The sequence below is a fragment of the Dasypus novemcinctus genome, chromosome 19, assembly GCF_030445035.2.
Source record: "Dasypus novemcinctus isolate mDasNov1 chromosome 19, mDasNov1.1.hap2, whole genome shotgun sequence".
NCBI classification, from domain to species: domain Eukaryota; kingdom Metazoa; phylum Chordata; class Mammalia; order Cingulata; family Dasypodidae; genus Dasypus; species Dasypus novemcinctus.
Window position 1 is genome coordinate 49,678,747 of NC_080691.1, and position 20,987 is coordinate 49,699,733.

The window sequence follows — 20,987 nt, forward strand, 5'->3', positions numbered from 1 at the left end:
GTCCTCAGGCCTCCTGCTGTCCCCAGGCTGTTTTGACATCCTGGTCACTGGGCAGGTAGGGGCCAGAGAGGCCCATTGGGGAAGACAGGGCTGGAGGTGTGGGGCCACAGATACGACCTGAGGCTGGCTCAGCCATGTTTCTCTTTCTCTCAGGCAGGAAGGTGCGGGCTCATTCCCATGACCATCACTCTGGGCACTGGAGCAGCTTGGCTGGGTGTGGTGAGTGGCCGCCACCTGCTCCCAATGGCTGTGGCTGTGGGTTCTGTGTGCAAAAGTGCGCTGTGAGTGGGTGGTGTCTTGGGGTGCAGGTTGGGTTGGGGAGCTAGATATGGGTCTGCCCTGCCTCTCCCAAGGTCACCTTCCTCTGTGACCTGCTGCTGCTGTATGTGGATGGAGAAGCCCATTTTTCCTGGAGGAACAAGTATGAGGAGGTGAGCTGTGGGCCAACTGGGTGCTGAGGCCGCTGTGCCGGGCTGCTGTGCTCCCTGGGAGGATGGAGGCCAGAGCCCTGATCCGCTGTCCTTACCTGCAGACAAAGGCCCCGAGTGTGACAGCTCACCTCGTGTGGACCCAGCTGATTTTCCCAACCCCACAGCAGGTTGCCCAGATGCCTTAGACAGGCCCAGAACTGCTTAGACAGGCCCAGACAGAAGAACTATCTGGAAGGAATGCTACTATGAGACGTCAGAGAGGCAGACCTGCCCCTAGCGTGTCCCAATCTGTTTGCAGGTGCTGGGCAAAGAGTCCACAGCACCACTGCTGGCCATGGCCCAATCCATGAGGACCCGGAATTTGGCACGAGTGGCTGAGGCCCTGAGGGCTGGAGGCTCCCCGACCCACACCAGCCCAAGCTGCCCAGGACAGATGGGGCATGGTCACTGGCCAGCCATGGGCAGCCTCACGGCCCAACAGGCTGCTCTGTGCAGTCAGGCTCCTGGGCAGGTGGCTGCATGGCCTGCACAGTCTCCTCCAGGCTGCACTGGGCAACACCATATGGTGCGTGTGCGCTAGCCTGCTCCTGTGGCTCCCGCAGGTTCTCCTTGCTGTGCTGGATGCCATAGCCAAACACACACAGCGAGTCCTGTGGCAGTGGAAGGGGTCTGAGAGGCAGGTCCAGCCCACCTGGCCCTCTTCCCACCACCTGCTCAGCATCCCGACCTCCCATGTCCCCCCTCACCCTAACTCGCCAATCAGCAGCCAGACGAAAAAGCACAGCCAGGTCAGGTAGCCTAGATTCAGCATGAGGCAGATGTTGAGGAGGATACTCAAAGCTGGCATCAGGGGCACCAGGGGTACCTGAGGGGACAATGGCTGAGCTGTGGGGAAGATCGGCTGGCCGAGGGCCTCATTTTCCTCCTTGGGAGATTTTGGAGGCAAGTGCCCATCCCAGATGCTGAAAGAAAGTAGGTTGGACACAGTGGCACCCCAGTCGTCCAAGCTCTCCTCCTTCATTCTGCAGTGGCAGAAGCCAGCCATGGAGTCAGCTGGACTATGAGCGAGGGGGTGGAGGGGGTGGGTTGGGGCAGTACCTGGAAGGTATCCTGTGGGCGCTCCTGCTGGTGGGCCACCAGGACAGCGAGACTGAGCAGAAAGGTGACCCCGCTGAGCAGGGCCAGCAGGATGTAGCCCCAGCGCGGGAGGTGCAGGGCCGAGTCCCCAAAGATGAGCACGCCACTCAGGGTGATGGCAGAGGCCACCAGGATGCCGAGCGCCCAAGCCACGGTGGTTCCGTAGCCGCATGCACTCACCCAGGAAACCCAGGTAGGGCCTCAGGGCCGGCCGCAACTGCCTGGGCGTGCCACCTGAGGCATGCTCATCGCTCACCGGCTGGAGCAGCACTGAGGTGTTGGCCTCAGGGTCGGGGCTGGCTGGGCCCGGGGACTAGGGTGGAGAGGTCTTTTGGAAGTGCAGCATTAGGGTGCTGGCGGTCCACGAAGGTGTAGGCAAGCAGCGCCCCGAAGGAGATGAACTGCACCAGTGCATCGAAGTCCAGCACCAGCGCCAGGAAGTCCATGAGGACCCCACACACCAGGGTGCCCACCACGGGGATCTGAGTCCGGGAGTGCACGTGGGCAAACACCTGGAAGAAGAGCCCGTCGGCCGCCATGGCATAGATGATACGTGGCAGGGAGAAGAGAATCCTGAGCAGGACCATGGTCATTGCTGTGGCAGAGGGGTGGGAGTGAGGGGCCTGTCAGCAAGGGTGTGTGAGCCTGGCTGGGTGTGGGTGCTCAGTCACCTCCCACCCAGTTTCAGCCACAGGTCCATTGCAGAATTTGGGGAAGGTGGTGAGTGGGAGTGGAGGATTCTCTAATCATCAGAGCCCTCCTGGGACGGTTACACAGCAGGGGTCAACCCGGGAAGCCCAGGACGTGGGGCTGCCTCTCCCCCCACCACCCCACCCAGTTCCCGCCCAGAAGGAGCCCACAGCCGCGATGAAGCCAGCCCAGCTGTAGTCCCGCCAGTAGAAGGCATCCGCGAGCGCTGAGTCTGTGTTGAGGCTGTGCCAGGGAACCATGAGGGTAAGCACGGTGGAGACCAGGGTGTAGGCTGTGGCCGCTAGGCTGAAAGAGATGGTGATGGCCATGGGCATGGCCTTCCACAGGTTCTGGGCCTCCTCGCTGGAAGCAGCAATGACGTCGAAGCCCACGAAAGCATAGAAGCAATTGGCAGTGCCAGCCATGATGCCTGAGAAGCCAAAGGGTGCAAAGCCACCCTCCTCGGCGCTCCAGTTTTCCAGGCTGGCCAGCGAGAAGCCCAGAATGATGATAAAGAGGATGACGCAGAGGCTGATGGCTGAGAAGGTGTACTTGAGCCAGGAGCAGATGTGAGCTCCGCAGGAGAGAAAGATGGAGGCAAGAAGAATGATGCCGGCGGCCAGGAAGTCTGGGTATGGGGCCAGGAAGGGCACCTGCCAGGTGCTTATGTGGGTCTCAGTGAGGTAGCGAATTTCGTGACTGATCATGGCGTCCAGGTAGCCACTGCAGGCCCGTGCCACAGTGGTGCCTCCGAAGAGGCCCTGGAGAAGTAAGTTCCAGCCAATGAGGAAGGCCCACAGCTCACCCATGGACACGTAGGTGAAGAGGTAGGCAGAGCATGGACCAGGTACACGGGCTCCAAACTCTGTGTAGCACAGGGCTGCCAGCAGGGAGGCCACGGCGGCCACCATGTAGGACACATGCACGGCCAGACCAGCCATCTGCCTTGCCACAGTGCCCACCAGCACATAGAGGCCCACGCCCACCATGCCACCCACTCCCTGAAGGGTCAGGTCCAGCGTGGACAGACCGCGACTAGGTGACGTCTCCATGGTGGACTCCTCCAGTGGCTTCAGCTGGTTCAGCTTCCTGCAGAAGTGTGCCAGGCTGGCGGCGCTGGGCAGTCACCCGGCCATGGTGTTCAGCAGGGAGGAGTGCGGGCCCAGTCACCTGCCAGGGTCAGAGGGGAATGACGGGCTGCCGGGTGGGGTCAGGCATCTTCAGTCCCTTCTGGATTGCCCACCCACAGCCCAGTCCCGGTCCTTGACCTGGGGATGCGAGCACATGCACCTGCCGGAGGGCTGAGCTGGGGGAGGGCTCAAGGCTCGCTGAACGGGGGACAGGGGGTCACGGGGAAGTACTGGGGTCCTGCCTGCCCTCCTCCTCTCCCAGCGAATCTGGTGCAGCCAGACCTGGGGGGTGAGCCGAGTGTCACTGAGGGCAATGTGGGAACATTTGCAGGGAGCATGAGGTGGGAAACCCTCCTGATTTGGGATCTGAGAGCAAGGTGGAAACCCGGAATAGGAGCGGCTCTATCATCCGAGGCGTCGCCCCTACGGACCACCTCGCCTCTGACAGTGGCGGTCAGTTCCTCACCCTGCGCCAAGTCCCGGGTGAGGAAGCTGACGCCCGGCGCAAGTCTCCTCGCCGCCAATTCCGCCCCGTCCCTGTCCCAAGTACCCAGGTCTTCATCTCTCCCCACCCCGCCGGGTCTCAGCCCTAACCCGCACGGGCTGCCACCCACCTGCTGCCGCCGCCCCTCAGAGTCCGCCCCCAATCCCCCGCTTGTGTGCAGGGTCGCTCCCTTCTTCGGGGCCCGGTTGCGTCCCCCCCACCCCACCCTGGGGCCCCGACCCCGAACATCGCCTCACATCGCCTCACTGTTGGGGGCCCGGACTCCGCCCACCGACTCTCCCCCCCGCCCCACCCCGGTCTGCACACTGCTCTTCACCGCAGCGACCCACCCTCGCCCCGCGCACGCATTAAAATGGGCCACCCTACCTTTTACAAGATGAAGATCAGCGCTAGCCAGGTTTCTGGGAAGCTCTTTGTTCACAGATAAAGAAGCAAAGTCCACCAGGAAGCGCCTTTCCGGGCGCTGGGTCATGGGGTGCGCTGAGGGGGCGGCGGGGTGGGGTTAAGACCCAGATAAAGGCCTTTGTACCTCACCCACTTCACAACTGCGGTGAATGCACCGAACCTATGCGTGAGAGGTGTGGAGGCCTCTAATGAGTTGAGTCTGGGGGTTTGGTAAGTGCCCCTGGGTGGGATGGCAGGGATGGGGAGGGGAGTGCCTGCCACCAAGCACTTCAATGCTGGATGTTCTGAGCTTTTAGCTACAGACACCGCCCTTCAGAGGCCCATGGAGTCGCAGTGAGGCTGGAGGACTCTGCTCCTGGACTAGTCTCTCTCCCATGCCCTCAGGCGGCCATCCCAAGCTCCCTGGGGCTCATTTTTTTTCCAAGTTCAGGAGTCATCCTACTATTGCTGCAGGACTGAAAGTGAAAAGGATGGTGTGAATGACTCTCACTTGTTTAGAGCCAAATGACCGCCAGACCCAGCCACATCGAACCAAACCAGAATGCATCATCCTTTTCGCTCAGAACTTTGTGTGTTTTCTACGTGGCTGGGGCTGCTGGGTCTCAGGGCAGCTACAGCCTGTCTGGCTCCACCTCTGGCAATGGGAAGATGCACTTCCAGAGAAGATGGTGGCACTTGGAACCCTCTGCGGTCCCTCCGAAATTTATCTGAGGAATTTCTCAGACGGGTTTCCATCTCCTACCAGGATGACGTCTACCCCACTCCCTGTCCTTCATTTGTGCTCATCACCCTGATCATTATTATCCCAGTTAGGGGAACTTTTGCTCTCCTGCCATTACCCCTTGACCAGGCATGTGCTGCCTTTCCCATTCCTTCATAGCCACCCTCCTCACCCTTCCCCTTTCTTCTCCTGTAAAGAAGATATTCAGTATAGACATAAGTCCAGACCACATATATAAAAATAAACTAGGGCCTAAGAATTGATCCACTTGTGCTCAGCCCTGCTGGATCTTGCATTAATGACTTCATCTCCATTAAAAAGTTTCTGAAATCTGTACTTGTCAGTGGGGCATTTACATAACTGATTTCTCCTAGCCCAATTGGTACTTCTCTCAAGGGGTATAGAGGCTCAGTGGGAATATGTTCCCTCACCCTCTTTTCTTCAGGGGCCTTGGGGAACAGAAAGGTCTGTGTGTCCTTTCTCCATTGTTCCAATTCCTTCCTTAACTGCTGGTGGGTAATAAGCGGTGGTGTGGTTGGCACCCACTGGCCCTCTGTATCCATGGGGGTTTGGGTAGGTTCTGTTGGACTTTCTGAATCAGCCAGTTCTTGTCCTGGGAGGGGAGGGAAACATAGGGCAGAAAAGCTCAATAGAGGGTCCCAGGTTTTAGCTTTTATAGACTTAGTTTCTGGGTCCAGAGTTTTAGCTTTCATGTTTCCAATTACAAGGTCAGCACATAGCCAATCCTCTTTTGCCCAGTATTTTGTCCAAAATACATTGGGTAGTAAAATGCTTCCCTTGGCCCAAATGTAACAGTGATATTTAATCAATTTCTTTTTATCCTTTCCCTTGGTCTAATCATTATTGTTCCAATGCTTCAACATCCTTCCTACTGGATGATCTGGAGGTATGTCCCCAGGGGACCCTACAGGTACCCCCTTTCCTCTTTTCTCACCGGCCGACGGCCCCCTTTCCTCATTCTGAGTCTTCTCCGGGTTTCTTCCTGTCAAATCTCTCCACTTCGATCATCTCCATCCCTTTCCCTCATGGGAGAAGGAAAACATGAATTGGGACACTGCACTTGCTTCATGCAGTATGTCACAGGTCTCATGCACACACAGTCAACCCCAGGCTCATCAGAACTTCCCCACCACCAAGGCAATACCTTGGTCTGTGCACAAAGGTACCTGGTCACTGAGTGACAGGTTTTCTTTCCCCTTTCCTCTTCTACAATCAGCAGATCTAAGCGTCTGGTCTCAGGTCCTTCCACCTGTCAAAGCCGGACCCCCAACAGCCGAGTCCAAGACCGCTCACTCAGCGGGGTGCACCTTCCCCTCGTCTGCCCTGAGGGACCCCTCAGAAGCTTTGGATCCCAGGCAAGCCCTCAAACTTATTAGAAAGGAAGCTGCACCTGTAAGAGAATAAAAACTCACCTGATTGTGGAGGAGAAAAGAATTTTATCAATGATCTTGCAAAAACAGGCTCACAACCTGAATAAAATGGCTGGTGCACTGCACAGCAAGAAACAATGATATTTATACCGTAAACCTAACCCACAGGTCCCTCCCCTCTTCCCTATAGATTGGGTACTTCAGGGGTTACAGCCTATCTGAGACATCTAAGTAACTTATGTAGGTGCTCGCTCTGAGTTGCAGCTCTCATTCCCTACATTCCAGCGGCTCAGCACCATGTTTACTTCTGGTGCCACTTTCAAATTCAGCGCTGCTCTTCACCATTGGGCCTGCCCTTGCTTTGTCCCATCCTTGCTTTGGTGCCACATTTCAAATTCTTTATGCCAAAGTTGCTAGAATCCCTTTCCCTCCTCCTCCAACTGCAGAGCTGACTTTGGCTTCACCTTTATGTGAAAACCAAACTTAATCCTTTCCTTACAATAGTGAGTGTCTTTTCTTTTTTTTTTACTTTTGATGGAAGATCATTAATATATTACTATACACTACTGTCCATAGTTTGTCTTGGTTGTATTTTGCCCAAATATTACCCTGGTATTAACCTCTTGTAATATTAACTTACACTTGCTCTGTTTCAGAGAAAAACATTCTTATATATGCATTTTTAAAAATTAACTTTTTAAAGGGACTTTAGATTACCTAAATGTTACATAAAAATATAGGGGATTCCCATATGTCCCACTCCCTCCCCCTCACACACTTTCCCACACTAGCAACATCCTTCATGAGTGTGGCACATTTGTTGCAATTGATGAACATGTATTGAACCATTGCCCCTAAGCAGGGATTATAGTTTGCATTATATTTTCCACCCTGTTCCACACAATTTTGTAAGTTATGATAAAATATGTAATGGCCTATGGACTCATTGCAGTGTCATGTGGGACAATTCCAGTTGTTCCTATATGCATTATTAACCACACTCATTTTTCACAAGAAGTTTTGCTGTGGTTTAAAGTCTCATGTTTCCTTTTTAAATTTTCATTCTAGTGATATACACTTCCTTAGACCTTCAGTTTCAGCCACTAACAGCCAAAGGGCTGCTGATGCAAAGTACCAGAAATCTGTTAACTTTTATAAAGAATATTTATTTAGAATTGAAGCTTACAGATACAAGACCCTAAAGAATCCAACTCAATGTCACTTCCTCACCAAAACCTGTTGCCACATGTTGAGGTGAGATGGTGGGTAACCTCTGCCTGGCTTCTCCTTCCTTCTTACTTTTAGGACTCCATGGGCCCAGCTTCTTCTGATGTCAGCTGTGGGCTCACAGAAGGCTCGTCTCTCTTCCTGGAGCTTTTGTGGGCCTTCTCCTTCCCATCACATGGCAGGACTGAAATGACCAAGTTCTCTCCTCTTCCATATCTTCTTCCATGTATGTCTGTTTCTGTCAGCCCTCCAAGCAGGCAGAGACTCAACTCTGAGTCATGCCCTACTGCTGATGAATTCAATTTGCCAGTATTTTGCTGAGAATTTTTTTGTGTATGGTCATTAGAGAGATTGATCTGTAATTTTCATTTCTTGTAGTATCTTTTCATGGCTTTGGTAATAGAGTGATGATGGTTTCACACAATATATTAGGTAATTTTTCTTCCTTTTGAATTTTTTGGAAACATTTTAACACAGTTTTGTTTTGGTTTTTGTTTTTAGATTTATTTGTTTATTTTATTTCTCTCCCTCTCCCTCAGGTTGTTCTGTCACCTGTCTGCTCATTGTTTGCTTGCCTTTTCTAGGAGGCACTGGGAGATGAACTTGGGACCTCTTGCATGACACGTGAGCACCCAATAGCCTTAGCCACATCCACTCCCTCTGGGCTGCAGCTTCTTTTGTCTTGTGGCATCTGATAGTTGCTGTGGGGGTGAAGTCTGCTTGTCTTCTTTTAGGAGGCACTGGGACTGAACCCTGGAACTTCTACATGTTAGACGACATCCAAGTGCTTGAGCCACATCTGATTCCACAGGATTGGTATTAATTCTTTTCGATGCTTGGCAGAATTCAATGGTGATGCCATCTGGTCCTGGGCTTTTCTCTGTTGGAAGATTTTTCATGATGGATTCAATCATTCAATCTCTTTACCTGTGATTTGTTGAGATCCTGTATTTCTTGTAGAGTCAGTGTAGGTTGCTTGTGCATTTTTAGGAATTTGCCCATATCATCAAGGTTTTCTAGTTTGTTGTATATAGTTTCTCATAATACTTTCTTATTATCCTATTTATGTCTGTGGTTTCAGTCATAATATGCTTCTTTCAGTTCTGCTTGTATTTATTTTCATCTTCTCTTATATTTTTCTTTGTTAGACTAGCTAGGGTTTGTGGATTTTATTGAACTTCTTAAAGAAAATGCTTTTTGTTTTGTTAATTTTCTCTATTGTTTGTTTTTGTTCTCCATTTCATTAACTTCTGCTCAAAATCTTTGTTATTTTTTTCTTTCTTTTTGCTTTGGGATTAGTTTATGGTTCTTTTCCTATTTCCTCTTGGTGGTCACTTAGTTTTTAAAATTTTAGCTCCTTCTTCTTGTATAATATAGGCATTTTGGCTATAAATTTCCCTCTCAGCACCTCCTTCACTGTATCTCATTAGTTCTGATAAGTCATGTTCTTGTTTTCATTCATTTTGAGATAGCTACTACTTTCTCTTGCAATTTCTTTTTAGCCCACTTATTATTTATGAATGTGCTGTTTATCCTCTAACCTGGAGAAAGATCCATGAACACCTAAAAAAAACATATAACCTGCTGATTGGGGGTGCAATGTTTTGTATACATCTGTCAGGTCCTACGTGTTTGTCATATTGTTCATGTTCAGTTTCCTTCTTGGTATTCTGTTTAGTTGTTAAGTTGTTCAAGCAACTGATGTGAGTTGTGAGTTGAGGTTGCCAACTATTATTGTAGAGATATCCCTTTCTCCTTACAGTTTTGCCAGAGCTTGCTTCATGTATTTGGGGTTCATGTATTTTGGTTACATGCATAGATATTTATGATTTACATCTTCCTGGTGAAATGTCCTTTTGATTAATACATAATGACTTTCTGCATATCTTACCACTGTTTGCTTTTTTGAGGGGGGGCGGATTTGGCCTATAATGGCCATGACTGACCTTTAATTTTAGTATTATCTTTTTAAGGTTGAAAATGCTCTTTTTTTAGGAAACAAATAATTTTATACATATTAATAAAGCATACAGTTCATCCAGAGTGTTCAGTCAATGGTATTTGGTAGAATCACATAGTTGTGTATTCTTCACGTCAGTCATTATTACTGCATTTTCATTATATCAATAATAATAATAATAAACAAAAAAAGACAAAAAAACAACAAAATTCTTTATCTCTCAATTTCTTTGTTTCCCCTCCTCTACATAGCTGCTATTTCTGGCTATTCTTGGACAACTATTCATTTATTAAGCAGTTTTATTGAGATATATTCATAAGCCACATAGTCTATCCAAAGTGTATAACAAGTAGATTTTCGTACAATTACAATGTTGTACATTCATTATCACAGAAAATCTTATTCCAATAAGAAACACTCCACATCCCTGAGCATGCCTTTCTCATCCCTTCATAACCACCAGACTAATTTCATCTTTATAAATTGACTTACATTTGTATTTTATAGAAATGGATTCATATGATGTGTTACACAATTTATTTAGTTCAGAGTAGCACAGTCATAATACAGTATTTGTCTTTTTGGTCTGTACTTACTTCACTCAACACAATGTCCTCCAGTTTCATCCATATTATCATATGCTTTGCGACTTCATTTCTTCTTAAAGATGCATAATATTCCATTGTGTGGCTGCACCAGAGTTGTTTATCCATTCATTGGTTGATGGACACCTAGATTGTTTATAAATTTTGCAGTCATGAAAAATGCTGCTGTGAACATTGGTGTGCAGATGTCTGTTCATGTCATGCTTTCTTATGTTGAACCATCCTTGCATACAAGGAATAAATTCCACTTGGTCGTGATGTATAAGTCTTTGATATACTGTTGGATTTTTCTTGCAAGATTTTCTTGAGAATTATTGCTATGTTCATTAAAGAAATTGGTCTGTAATTTTCCTTTCTTGTAGTGTCCTTATATGGCTTTGGTATTAGGGGGATGTTGGTTTCATAAAATGTATAGGGTAATTTTCCATCCTCTTCAATTTTTTGGAGGCATTTAGACAGCATTGGTGTTAATTATTTTCAAAATACTTGAAGAATTCACCTGTGAAGCCATCTAGTTCTGGGTTTTCTTTTTGTTGATTTTTAATGACAAATTCAATTTTTAAAAATGTGATTGGTTTGTTAAGTTCTTGCATTTCTTGTAGGGTCAGTGTAGATTGTGCATTTCTAGGCATTTGTCCATTTCATCTACATTGTTTAGTATCTATCTATCTATCTATCTATCTATCTATCTATCTATCATCTATCTATCTATTTCTCTCCCCTTCCCCTACCCCAGCTGTCTGTTCTGTGTATCTATTTGCTGTGTGTTCTTTGTCTACTTCTGTTGTTGTCAGTGGCATGGGAATCTGTGTTTCTTTTTGTTGCATCATCTTGTTGTGTCAGCTCTCCCTGTGTGTGGCACCATTCTTGGGCAGGCTGCACTTTCTTTTGCACTGGGTGGCTCTCCTTACAGGGTGCACCCCTTGGTGTGGGGCTCCCCTACACAGTGGACATCCCTGTGTGGCAGGGCACTCCTTGTGTGCATCAGCACTGCACAAGGGCCAGCTCCACACAGGTCAAGCAGGCCCAGGGTTTGAACTGCAGGCCTCCCATGTGGTAGACAGACACCCTATCCATTGGGCCAAGTCCACTTCCCTACATTATTACTGTTAACCACAGTCCATAGGTCACTCCAGCTGTACTTTTCCCATGCTTCTCCACTTTCCCACCACCCTACAATAGTGTTATACATCTGCTCTAGCTCACAAAGGACACTCTTTATTTCTGTACCATCAACCACAATTCTCATCCATCTCTGGGTTTACTGTGTTAATCAGTCCTTAGACTATTCTCCAGGTTTCTGTCAATAGGCGTTTACATCCTTAGACTACCCTTTACAGCCACATTCCCATTTATAAACCAGCTATTACTTACTATAATGTGTTACCATCAACACTATACATTTCCACACTTTTACAAGAAAGTTAATTAAAACTTCTGCGTGATTAAGTATCAGTAGTGCATTTCAGTCCTCCTATTCCTCCTTAATCACCACCTACCACCAGGTCTTGAGGATATTTTCCTACTTTTCTTCTAGAAGCTTTATGGTTGTGGCTTTTATATTTAGGTTTACGGTTCTTGCTTTTTTATTTAGATTTCTGTTCCATTTTTGGTTAATTTTTGTATAAGGTGTGAAATAAGGGTCCTTTTTCCTTCTTTTGGCTATGGATAGCCAGTTCTCCCACCATCATTTGTTGAATGGACTATTCTACCTGAGCTGGTTGGTTGACAGGCTTGTCAAAAATCACTTGATTCTAGATGTGATGGTCTGTTTCTAAACCATCAGTTTGGTTCCATTGGTCTATATGTCTGTCTTTATGCCTGTACCATGCTAATTTACCACTGTACCTAGGTAATATGATTTAAAAACTGTGAGATCCTGGGTGGTGCCCCAGGGACAATTGCCAGATGTTGTATGTCCTCCCATGGCCCACTGGATGGAACGTGGGAAAGTGTGGGTTATGGTGTGGAACACGGGACATGGGGTGCAGCGATGCCCGGAGATGTACTCACCAGATGCAATGGATGTGACATGATGATGGGGGAGAGTGTTATTGGGGGGGGGGGGGAGTGGTGGGATGGGGGTGGTGGGGGCAAATGGGGATCTCATATATTTTTAATGTAATATCTTTTAAAAAAATGAATAAATTGAGTAGAATTTGTGAAAAATAAAAAAATAAAATAAAATAAAAAAATAAAAAATAAATAAAAAAAAGAAAAGGTACTGTGGTTAACAGGAGAAATATGCAAATGTTCCAATATTCCCTCATTAACTGTAAAAAATATAATATTCTAATAAAGGGTTTAATAATTCTGTGGGTTGCAGGAAAAATAAAACAAAGTCAGATACGAGCTATAGGAGTAATATTATCATGATTTTTCATAGTTTGTAAAAAATGTTTAGAACAATGCAAAGTGTTGGTGGTGCAGTGATGTATGGGATACTTGTATAATGATATGCATGTTTGTTTCATAAGTTTACAACTTTTACTCTACACTTATTGTTCATGTATATTCATGTATTAATGACATAGTGTAATAAAATTTTATTTAAAAAAGAAAAAAAAAACCACATCAAGCTTGGAATACGTTCACTATATATAGAAAAAAAGTTAATACAAAAAGTTCCTAAGTGCAAATCAATAAGAAAACATTTAACAATCCAATTTAAAATAGATTTTAAATCCATTGGAAGAGCAATTCATATAATACAATATAAATTGCACATAAGCAGAAGAGTTGCTTACCCTCACTAATAATCACATTAATACAAATGAAAACAGTGAAATAGCATTCCCCCTATTAGATCTAATCTAATAGGTTCATAGTACTCAGCATTGGTGATGTTGGTATAATATTTTGGGGACAAATTTGACAATATCTATTAAAAAGAAAAAAGTGCATATATTTTGAATTATAATTATATTACTTTCATCTATAGGGGACTGGTGAAGTGAGGTGTGGAATAACTCGGTGTTTAAAAGAATGAAATAGAAGATGGTGGCTGAGTGAGCTTACCTGACAGTCTCTCCTGCAAAGAAGTAGCTGAGCAGTGTTGGAGGTTCTCCGGGACCAGGCTGTTTCGGGATTTTTGCAGGGCAGGAGGTGTCTGGACATCAATTTGGTGGGAAGGTAATGGAGAGGATTAGTCTATAAGATATAATTGAAACTCTATTGCACGGAGGTGAGAGCTGCACACAGGACGCTCCATCCTGGGGTGGGTGGAGCCACAGAATCGGCACTGTGGCCGCTTTTTGGAGGCTCTGTGATACTGGGGAATTCGTGAGCCCTGGGCGGGCTGTTAGGGGATTGACAGGACTGGACGCCTTTGCAGACCGATTTGGGGAGACAAACGGGGGTTTTGTTGTGAAGTGGGGAATTTTTGATTGTGGACACAAGTAATAGCGCTTCTGCCTGGAGCCCCGCCCCCCCAAGTCCAGCTGCCAATCTGTAGTGGTCTTAGATTGCTGGCAATAAAGGGACGTAAGCGGGAGGCTGTTACAGGGTGTGGCGGGGGAGGGACACGTCTGGAAGCTGATTGGGGGAATATTTTGCCAAGCTTGGGAATTTTGGTTTTGGACTCTTGTCAGCGTTTCAGCTGGAGCCCCACCCCGAGGCCTGGCTTCTGATCTGCATCATTAAATTGGCTGCAGTGTAGAGGCGCCCTCAGGTGGCCAGTTCCGGGGGCTTACAGGGTGGGAGGTGTCCTGAAGCTAAATTGATGACACATCCACAGAATAGACCCCAGTGAGTGAGTGAATTGTGGGGTTCAGACACATAAGACAGAGTTTGCGGGTCTGACTTCCCCCATAGGGCTGGTACCCAGCTGTGGGGATCCCTGAAGGCTGTGTTACACTGCGGTGCTCTCAGGCTCCCTGATGACCAGATTTGAGGTTGCCAGGTCTGAGTCCCCTAAATCCTGGTGGCCCACACCCCAGAGATTCACACCTCTTGAGTCTTCAATATCTCGGACTTTCCATCCCTGAATCCATCATGCCCTGAGGTCCATCTGAGGTCCTTGAATGTCCTAGCCCTCAACGTTTGTGTTTTTTATTTTTTTGTTTCATTTTGTTTTTGTTTTTATTTTCATTTTATCTTATTTTTAATTTTTTTAATGTCCTGATTGCTAACATTGCATTATCTCCTAGTCTTTTCTCCCAGCGTATCCCCCAAAGTCTTTTTTTTTCAGTTATTGAGGTTTTTTTTTTGTTGTTGTTGCTGTTGTGCTTGGTGTATATGTTTTTTTTCTTTTCCCTACCTGTTCCCCGCCCTTTACCCACCCCCTTTTTCTTTCTTCCTTTCTTCTCTTTTTTTTCTGTTTTTTCTCTCTCTCTTGTCCCATATTTTCTTCTTATTTTATTTTATCTTAATTATACAATGGGTGCTGCAGGGAACACCTCACATTTGCTGGGTTTCCTCATCCTCCACTGCCTCATTTCTGTGTGAATTGATTTTGGCTACCTACACTATCCCCTTTCCCCTACATCTTGATATCCTCCATCACCTACTGTCTCTCCTATATTCCACCTCCCTTTCTTTGATCCACAAAGTGTCTAACTTTTAATTTCTAATACCTTTGTTTTGTTTTCTGTTATCCACTCTTGAAACTATTACCTTTCTTTTCTCTTTCCCTCTCTCACAAAAATACTAGCTTTTTAATTCATACCATATTCCTCCCATATTCAGTCGACTACCTCATTATAGGTACTCTACCTAATGCTATAACTCTACACAACTTACATGAATCTACTATCCATGCTCCCAGATCTCATATTGTTGCTCTGTTAACATTTATCACCAATACTACTTTACACTTTTTCCTTGCTTACACAATTACCTTTCCCTGGCCCTAATACTTTCCTTTAAAGTGAACTCAACCAGCAATAAGAAATTAGAATAAGAAGAACAAAGTGACAAAGAGAAGATATAACAAGTATGCAAAAACAACAGCTAATTAATCCCCAAGACTAGACAAAGAAGCTAAGGAACTGATTAAACCTGTCAAGATAAAATGATGACCAGACAGCAACAAAAATCTACAAACCAAACCAAAGAATGAAATATATTTACTGTATACAGTGATATGGAAATTGTCTTTAGTATATAGTTAAATGAAAAAGCAATTTATACAACAGTGTGTATAGCAGTTTGATATTATTGATGAATTCCAAAAAGAAATATTGGATTATGTTTGTAAACTGATTTTTTCCTCTGGGCATATGTTTATATTGGACTCATAGGTTTGCTTGATTAAGTAATCATGTAAATCTCTTGTGCCAGTAGGGCGGGGTGGGGACTCCCAGATAAAAGGCATGGCAAAGGACAGAGTTGGGGGCTTTTAATGTTGGAGTTTTGATGTTGGAGTTTGATGCTGAAGGTGGAGCCCCAGGGAGAGAGACAGAGCCATTCGCCTGATAGTCTACAGCTGACCTTGTGGAGAGAGGCAAAGCCTAGAGAACTTCATAGTCTACAGTTGATTTTGTGGAGAAAACAGAGGAATTGAGCCCAGAGGAACCCAGGATGACATCAGCAGCCATCTTGCTCCAACATGTGAAAATGGACTTTGGTGAGGGAAGAAACTTACACTTATGGCCTGGTATCTGTAAGCTCCTACCCCAAATAACTAGCCTTTTTAAAAAAAAATAAAAATAAAAAATAAAAACTGTGAGAGTCTTCCAACTTTGCTTTTCCTTTTCAAGATGTTTCTTGCTATTCAGGACTCCTTACCCTTCCAAATAAATTTGATAATTATGCTTTCAATTTATTTTTAAAGTGCTGGTGAAATTTCTGTTGGGATTGCATTGCATCTGTATATCCATTTGAGTAGAATTGGGATCTTAATGCTCAATCCATGAGCATGGAATGTTCTTCCAATTATTTAGGGTAAAAGACCTTTTCACAGTGACTTGTAGTGTTTTTTAATTCAAGTGCTGTAGCTGAGCGAGAGGGTTTCATCCTCGCTCAGGCCCAAGAGTCGGGGGGGCTTGCTCCTGCCGATCAGCCGGCGGGAGGTGCCCCAAGAGGGAGCACCGGTTCTCCAGGCGTGGGGGACGCGCGGTTGGGGAAAAACCACGGAGACCGCTTGAGCGCAAGAACAGGTCTGCTTTATTATGGAAGTACATTTAGCTATATAGGGGTGGGTAGAGGGAGGGGCGTGATGAAGGGAGGGTTGGCTAAGGGGCGGCTGTGGACAGGCTGAAGCTGATGGATAGACCTGAGGTAAGCAGTTACTGGGGAAGAGGGCAGATTATAGGTTGGCAATATGGGCGGGACTGGTGGGAAGGGCGGCGGGGGCTGAAAGGGGAGGAGGGGCGGAGAAGGGCGGCAACAATTGCTCCTTTTGTTTTAAAAAGAAATAGAGGCAACAAGTTTTGGTGCGCACTGTGGGTGTGAATAACTCGGCGTGCGCAGCAACAAAAGACAAGGATTATGAGGAGGAGGAGGAAAAGGAGGTTATAAGGATGGGTACTGGAATAGGACGAGGGGTGGGGGGAGACCACGAGGACCGGCTGGCCGTGAGCGGATGACATAGCATCTGGCCAGGATGCATGTGCCCGCCATTAGGGTTGGCGCACGCCGGCGCCTGGCGCGCGCCGAGCCTTGCCAGCGAAACGGGCCTGTGATGCCTCTGTACCCCTCGCCCGAGGGGGAGGAGTAGTTGGGGAGAAGTAAGGAGAGGAAGACAAGAAGCTATAGGCGTGCAGTCTGGAGTAGGTGGAGAAATCTGTGGCAGCGGGGTTGTGTCCCCCCCACTCATAAGACGGAAGGTTCGTGCGTCCAGTGAGGTTGGCGACATCAGTTGTGAAAGAGGGGGCAGAGGCGGTTACGTTTGAGGCGAGGAGCCTTTTTTGTTGCCAGAGGGAGAGAGTCCAATTGAAGGGCTGGTGACTTGGGTTGGCAGCAGCTGGGAGAGCGAGGGAAGCCAGGACGAAGAGAACGGCTGCGAGGCTGTGTAGAGGCATCATCTGACGGTGCGGCATCTGTGGAGAAAACTCCTCGCTCTCCACACTTGGCGAGCAGGCAGCATGAGGGGGGTAAGGAGAGCGGGGTAAGGGTCTGAAACGTTTTAAGAAGGGGCGTTCCTTGATGATGGCTGGTGCTGGATCCGGGTGAACGGGGCGACCTCTGGGCCGTATCCACTGTCAATGTTATCTCTCACTGAAGGCATAGGGTGCTGATCGTTCGGTGGAACTAATGGGTCAATGGCGGGCCGAATGCAATGCCCAGGAACCCAGAGTGGCTGCGGCTCAGAATCTGGAAAGATGCAAGCAAAGCCCCTCCCCTGTGCTAGGAGGGGAGCTGGATCTTGCCAATGATTTGTGGTAGGGTCTTTCCAATGGACGAGGGGAACTTGCGAGGGCTGCCACATGGGTCCCCAGTGTTTATGGGTGGGGGAGAGTCCATGGTCATCGAAGGTTAGGAGATTGTGATGAATGAGGCAGGCAGTCATGATGTCGGCAGGGGCCTTGTGGGGAGAAGAGGCCCTTTCTTTTTGAATAAGTAGCTTGAGCTGTTGGTGAATGCGCTCGACGATTCCTTGCCCCTGTGGATTGTATGGAATGCCAAAATGATGCGTGATGTGATACATCTGCACAAAGCTGGCGAAGGCGGCACTGCGATACGCTGGTCCGTTGTCTGTTTTGAGATCCCATGGAATTCCCATGAACAAAATAGCTTGGCGAAGCGCCTGGACGCAGTGTTTAGCACTTTCTCCCGCAAGAGGGACTGCATAGCACAGATGCGAAAAGGTGTCAATTGCTACATGAAGATATTTGAGGCGGCCAAAGGCACTGACATGAGTGACATCTAATTGCCACCTTGAGTTGGGGCGGAGGCCGCGGGGGTTAACGCCCTGAGGCTGCAAAGGCCCAAGTGGCAACAATGGCGCGCAAGTCCAGCACGCGCGCACAAGGTGTTTGCAAGTTTCAATGGGAAGGTCTGGGAAGAGCTTCCAGATGGACCGCACGGAGAAGTGGAATTGGGAATGCAGGAGCTTGGCTTGATTAACAAAGTCTCCAAGCCGCGGCCCGTCGGCAGGGTTTTCATGTAGGAGGACCGGGTTTACCTGGCGGCTTGACACAGAAGCATCAGCGAGGTCATTCCCTTGAGCCAGCGGTCCTGGTAGGCCAGAGTGGCTTCTGATATGAGCAATGAACCAGGGCTGTTGCCGTTCTTCAAGCAGTCGCTGCACAAAGGTGAGTGCCTGGTTGATGTTTGAGTTACTTGGTAGGAAAGTGGCAAGTGGAAGGCTACGACACACTTGAAAAGTGTATAGGCTGTCAGTAAAGATGTTGAGAGGCTGGTCTGGGTGAATATTGAGGACTGCAGCGATGGCTAGAAGTTCACCTACTTGAACAGAAAAGTCATTTGCGAACAGCAGTTGCCGCGGCTCAGGATTGTCAGGAGTGTATATGATGGTAGCAAACGTCGTTTTGGAGGCATCTGTTGGACGGCTTCTCGGGCAGCGGGGGTGATGGTGATGTTACGAGTAACCACAGTTGGTGGGCTATCCTTGGTCTGCAAGAGCTCGAAGGGGGCTGCATTTGCGCTGTTGTGATGGGGAGCGCTGATCGAAGCCAATTGATTTGCCCACAAAGCTGTTGGAGCTCAGTGAGTGTCATTTTGTGGGAGACGTGAATTTTTGGGCTCGCAGGTTGAATGGACTGGTGAAAATGAAAGCCTAAGAATTGAAAAGGAGGTTGGAGGTTTATTTTGTCAGACTGCACAGTAAGCCTGAGGCTGGAGAGGTTTGTTATTGTTGCCAAGAGCAGATCATTGAGGAGCGCACTGGAGCTCGCTGCTAAAAGGAGGTCGTCCATGTAGTGGAGGATGTATGTGTGCTCCGGATTGAACTGGGAGCGCAGCGGCTCAACAGCATGGTTGACATACAATTGGCACATAGTAGGGCTGTTGCGCATGCCTTGAGGTAATACTTTCCATTGAAATCGCTGTGCTGCGCCTTGGTTGTTGATGCGTGGAACTGTGAACGCGAATCTCGGACAGTCTCGGGGGTGGAGAGGGATAGAGAAAGAGCAGTCTTTGATGTCGATGGTTGCTGCATGAAAATGTTGGGGGACTGCGGTGGGATGCGGGCATCCTGGCTGAGGTGATCCCATTGGCTTAATATGCTTGTTGATTTCATGGAGGTCGTGGAGAAGGCAGAACTTGCCGGTGTTCTTCTTGCTAATGACAAAGATTGGTGAATTATAGGGACTAGTGGATGGCTCAGTATGCCCTGCTTGTAGCTGCTCTTTGATGAGGGCAGAGAGAGCTTGTAGTTTGTGAGCTGGCAAGGGCCACTGCTCGACCCAGATGGGCTCCTCTGTGTCCCATTCCAGAGGGATAGGGTCAGGTTTTGCGATGAGAGCAGTGGCCCCTATAAGGGGGGGGCAGCACAGCTGAGAAGGCTTCTGTGGTGATTCGGGCTTTTAGCTGGCTGAGGACATCTCTTCCCCATAAGATGGTTTGGACTGAAGAGAGGACGAGTGGGCGAATTTGGCCTTCGTGGCCTTCTCGATCGCTCCAATGCAGAGGCTGGGATGTTTTCCAGGAGGTAGCGGCTCCTGTGGCGCCGATGACCTGAGGGCCAGTCTCGAGGGGCCAGTGATTGAATGCAGCGACTTCGAAGGGAACACAGGAGATTTCAGTGCCAGAATCCAGGAGCCCATCGAGCCATTGCCCATCGATTTTAAGCTCTAATGAGGGTCTCTGGCGACGCGTGATAGGCATTGTCCACATTATGGCTTGGGAATTCTTCAGGGGGCCTCTTGGGGGTGGGGCTGAGGCTTGCCCCACTGGGAGTTTAAAGGCTGCTGGGAACCTTGGGTGACACGGCAGTCGCGGGCCCAGTGATATCCTTTTCCACAATGCGGGCATGGTGTAGAAGGGCCTCTTGGTCATTGCGACGGCGGGTTGGAGTGAGGTGCTGGGCCTGGCTGAGAGCACTCGCAGACAAAATGGCCGGGCTGGCCGCATCGAAAGCAGACGGAAGTGGAGGTAGATGAAACAGCCATGGCAGATGCAAAGGCAGCGGTGAGCATTTTGACTTGCGGGTCAACGTCACGGCAGGCAAGGACCCACTCATGCAGAGCCTTGTCACGTATAGGGAGGACTACAGCCCGGAATGGCGCAAGGCATCCATCTATGATAAGCTCTTTGGCCAGCACGAACTGGGCATCCTCGCTGGAGATCTTTCGTTGGCAAGCTTCCAGAACATGGGCGACGAATGCTGGGAAGGTTTCATTGGGGTCTTGAAGCAATTGCGCGAGCTTGGTGGGCTGCTTGGTGGAAACTAGAGAGAACGACCGCTGGACGAGGACTTTTACCCAGTGCCAAAACCCTGGGTCAATTTGGAGGTAAGAACAAGGGTCTGCATAATTGTTGGTGCCCGTGTATGCATCGGAGGGATCGAGGATGCCAGCTTGGGCATTCTCCATGATTTGCCAGTCAACAGCCGCTTGGTAATGGGCGTGCCATTCAATAAATTGACCCAGTGTCAGGATGGCACGGGCTAGTGCAATCCAGTCATATGGGAGAACGAGTTGGGTCCCCAACTCCTCAAGTAGTTGTTGCGCATAAGGGCTGCCAATCCCGTCTTCCTTTACAGCTTTGCGGAGGGTTCTGACCTCTTCCACTGTAAAGGGTAACCAAGTTTGGGGTCGCTGCTGTGTGGGCTGAGGATTCAACGGATATAGCTGGGGGGCTTGAGAAGGTGCGGCACTGGGGACTGATGGAGCAGCCAAGGCAGGTGAAGGGCTATTGCCGTACGGCGGCGGCGAGGGATAA

The 20,987-nt window shown here is 48.3% G+C and overlaps 1 protein-coding gene across 1 annotated transcript; it reads right to left on the minus strand.

Moving 5' to 3' along the window:
- Nucleotides 1-898: 898 nt before the first annotated feature.
- On the minus strand, nt 899-3,394 carry LOC131273042 (cationic amino acid transporter 4-like). The gene is given in 6 exon segments (XM_058281015.1): nt 899-1,100; nt 1,184-1,296; nt 1,530-1,736; nt 1,738-1,929; nt 1,931-2,163; nt 2,398-3,394. Coding segments are annotated over 6 exon segments (1,944 nt in total).
- Nucleotides 3,395-20,987: the final 17,593 nt, after the last annotated feature.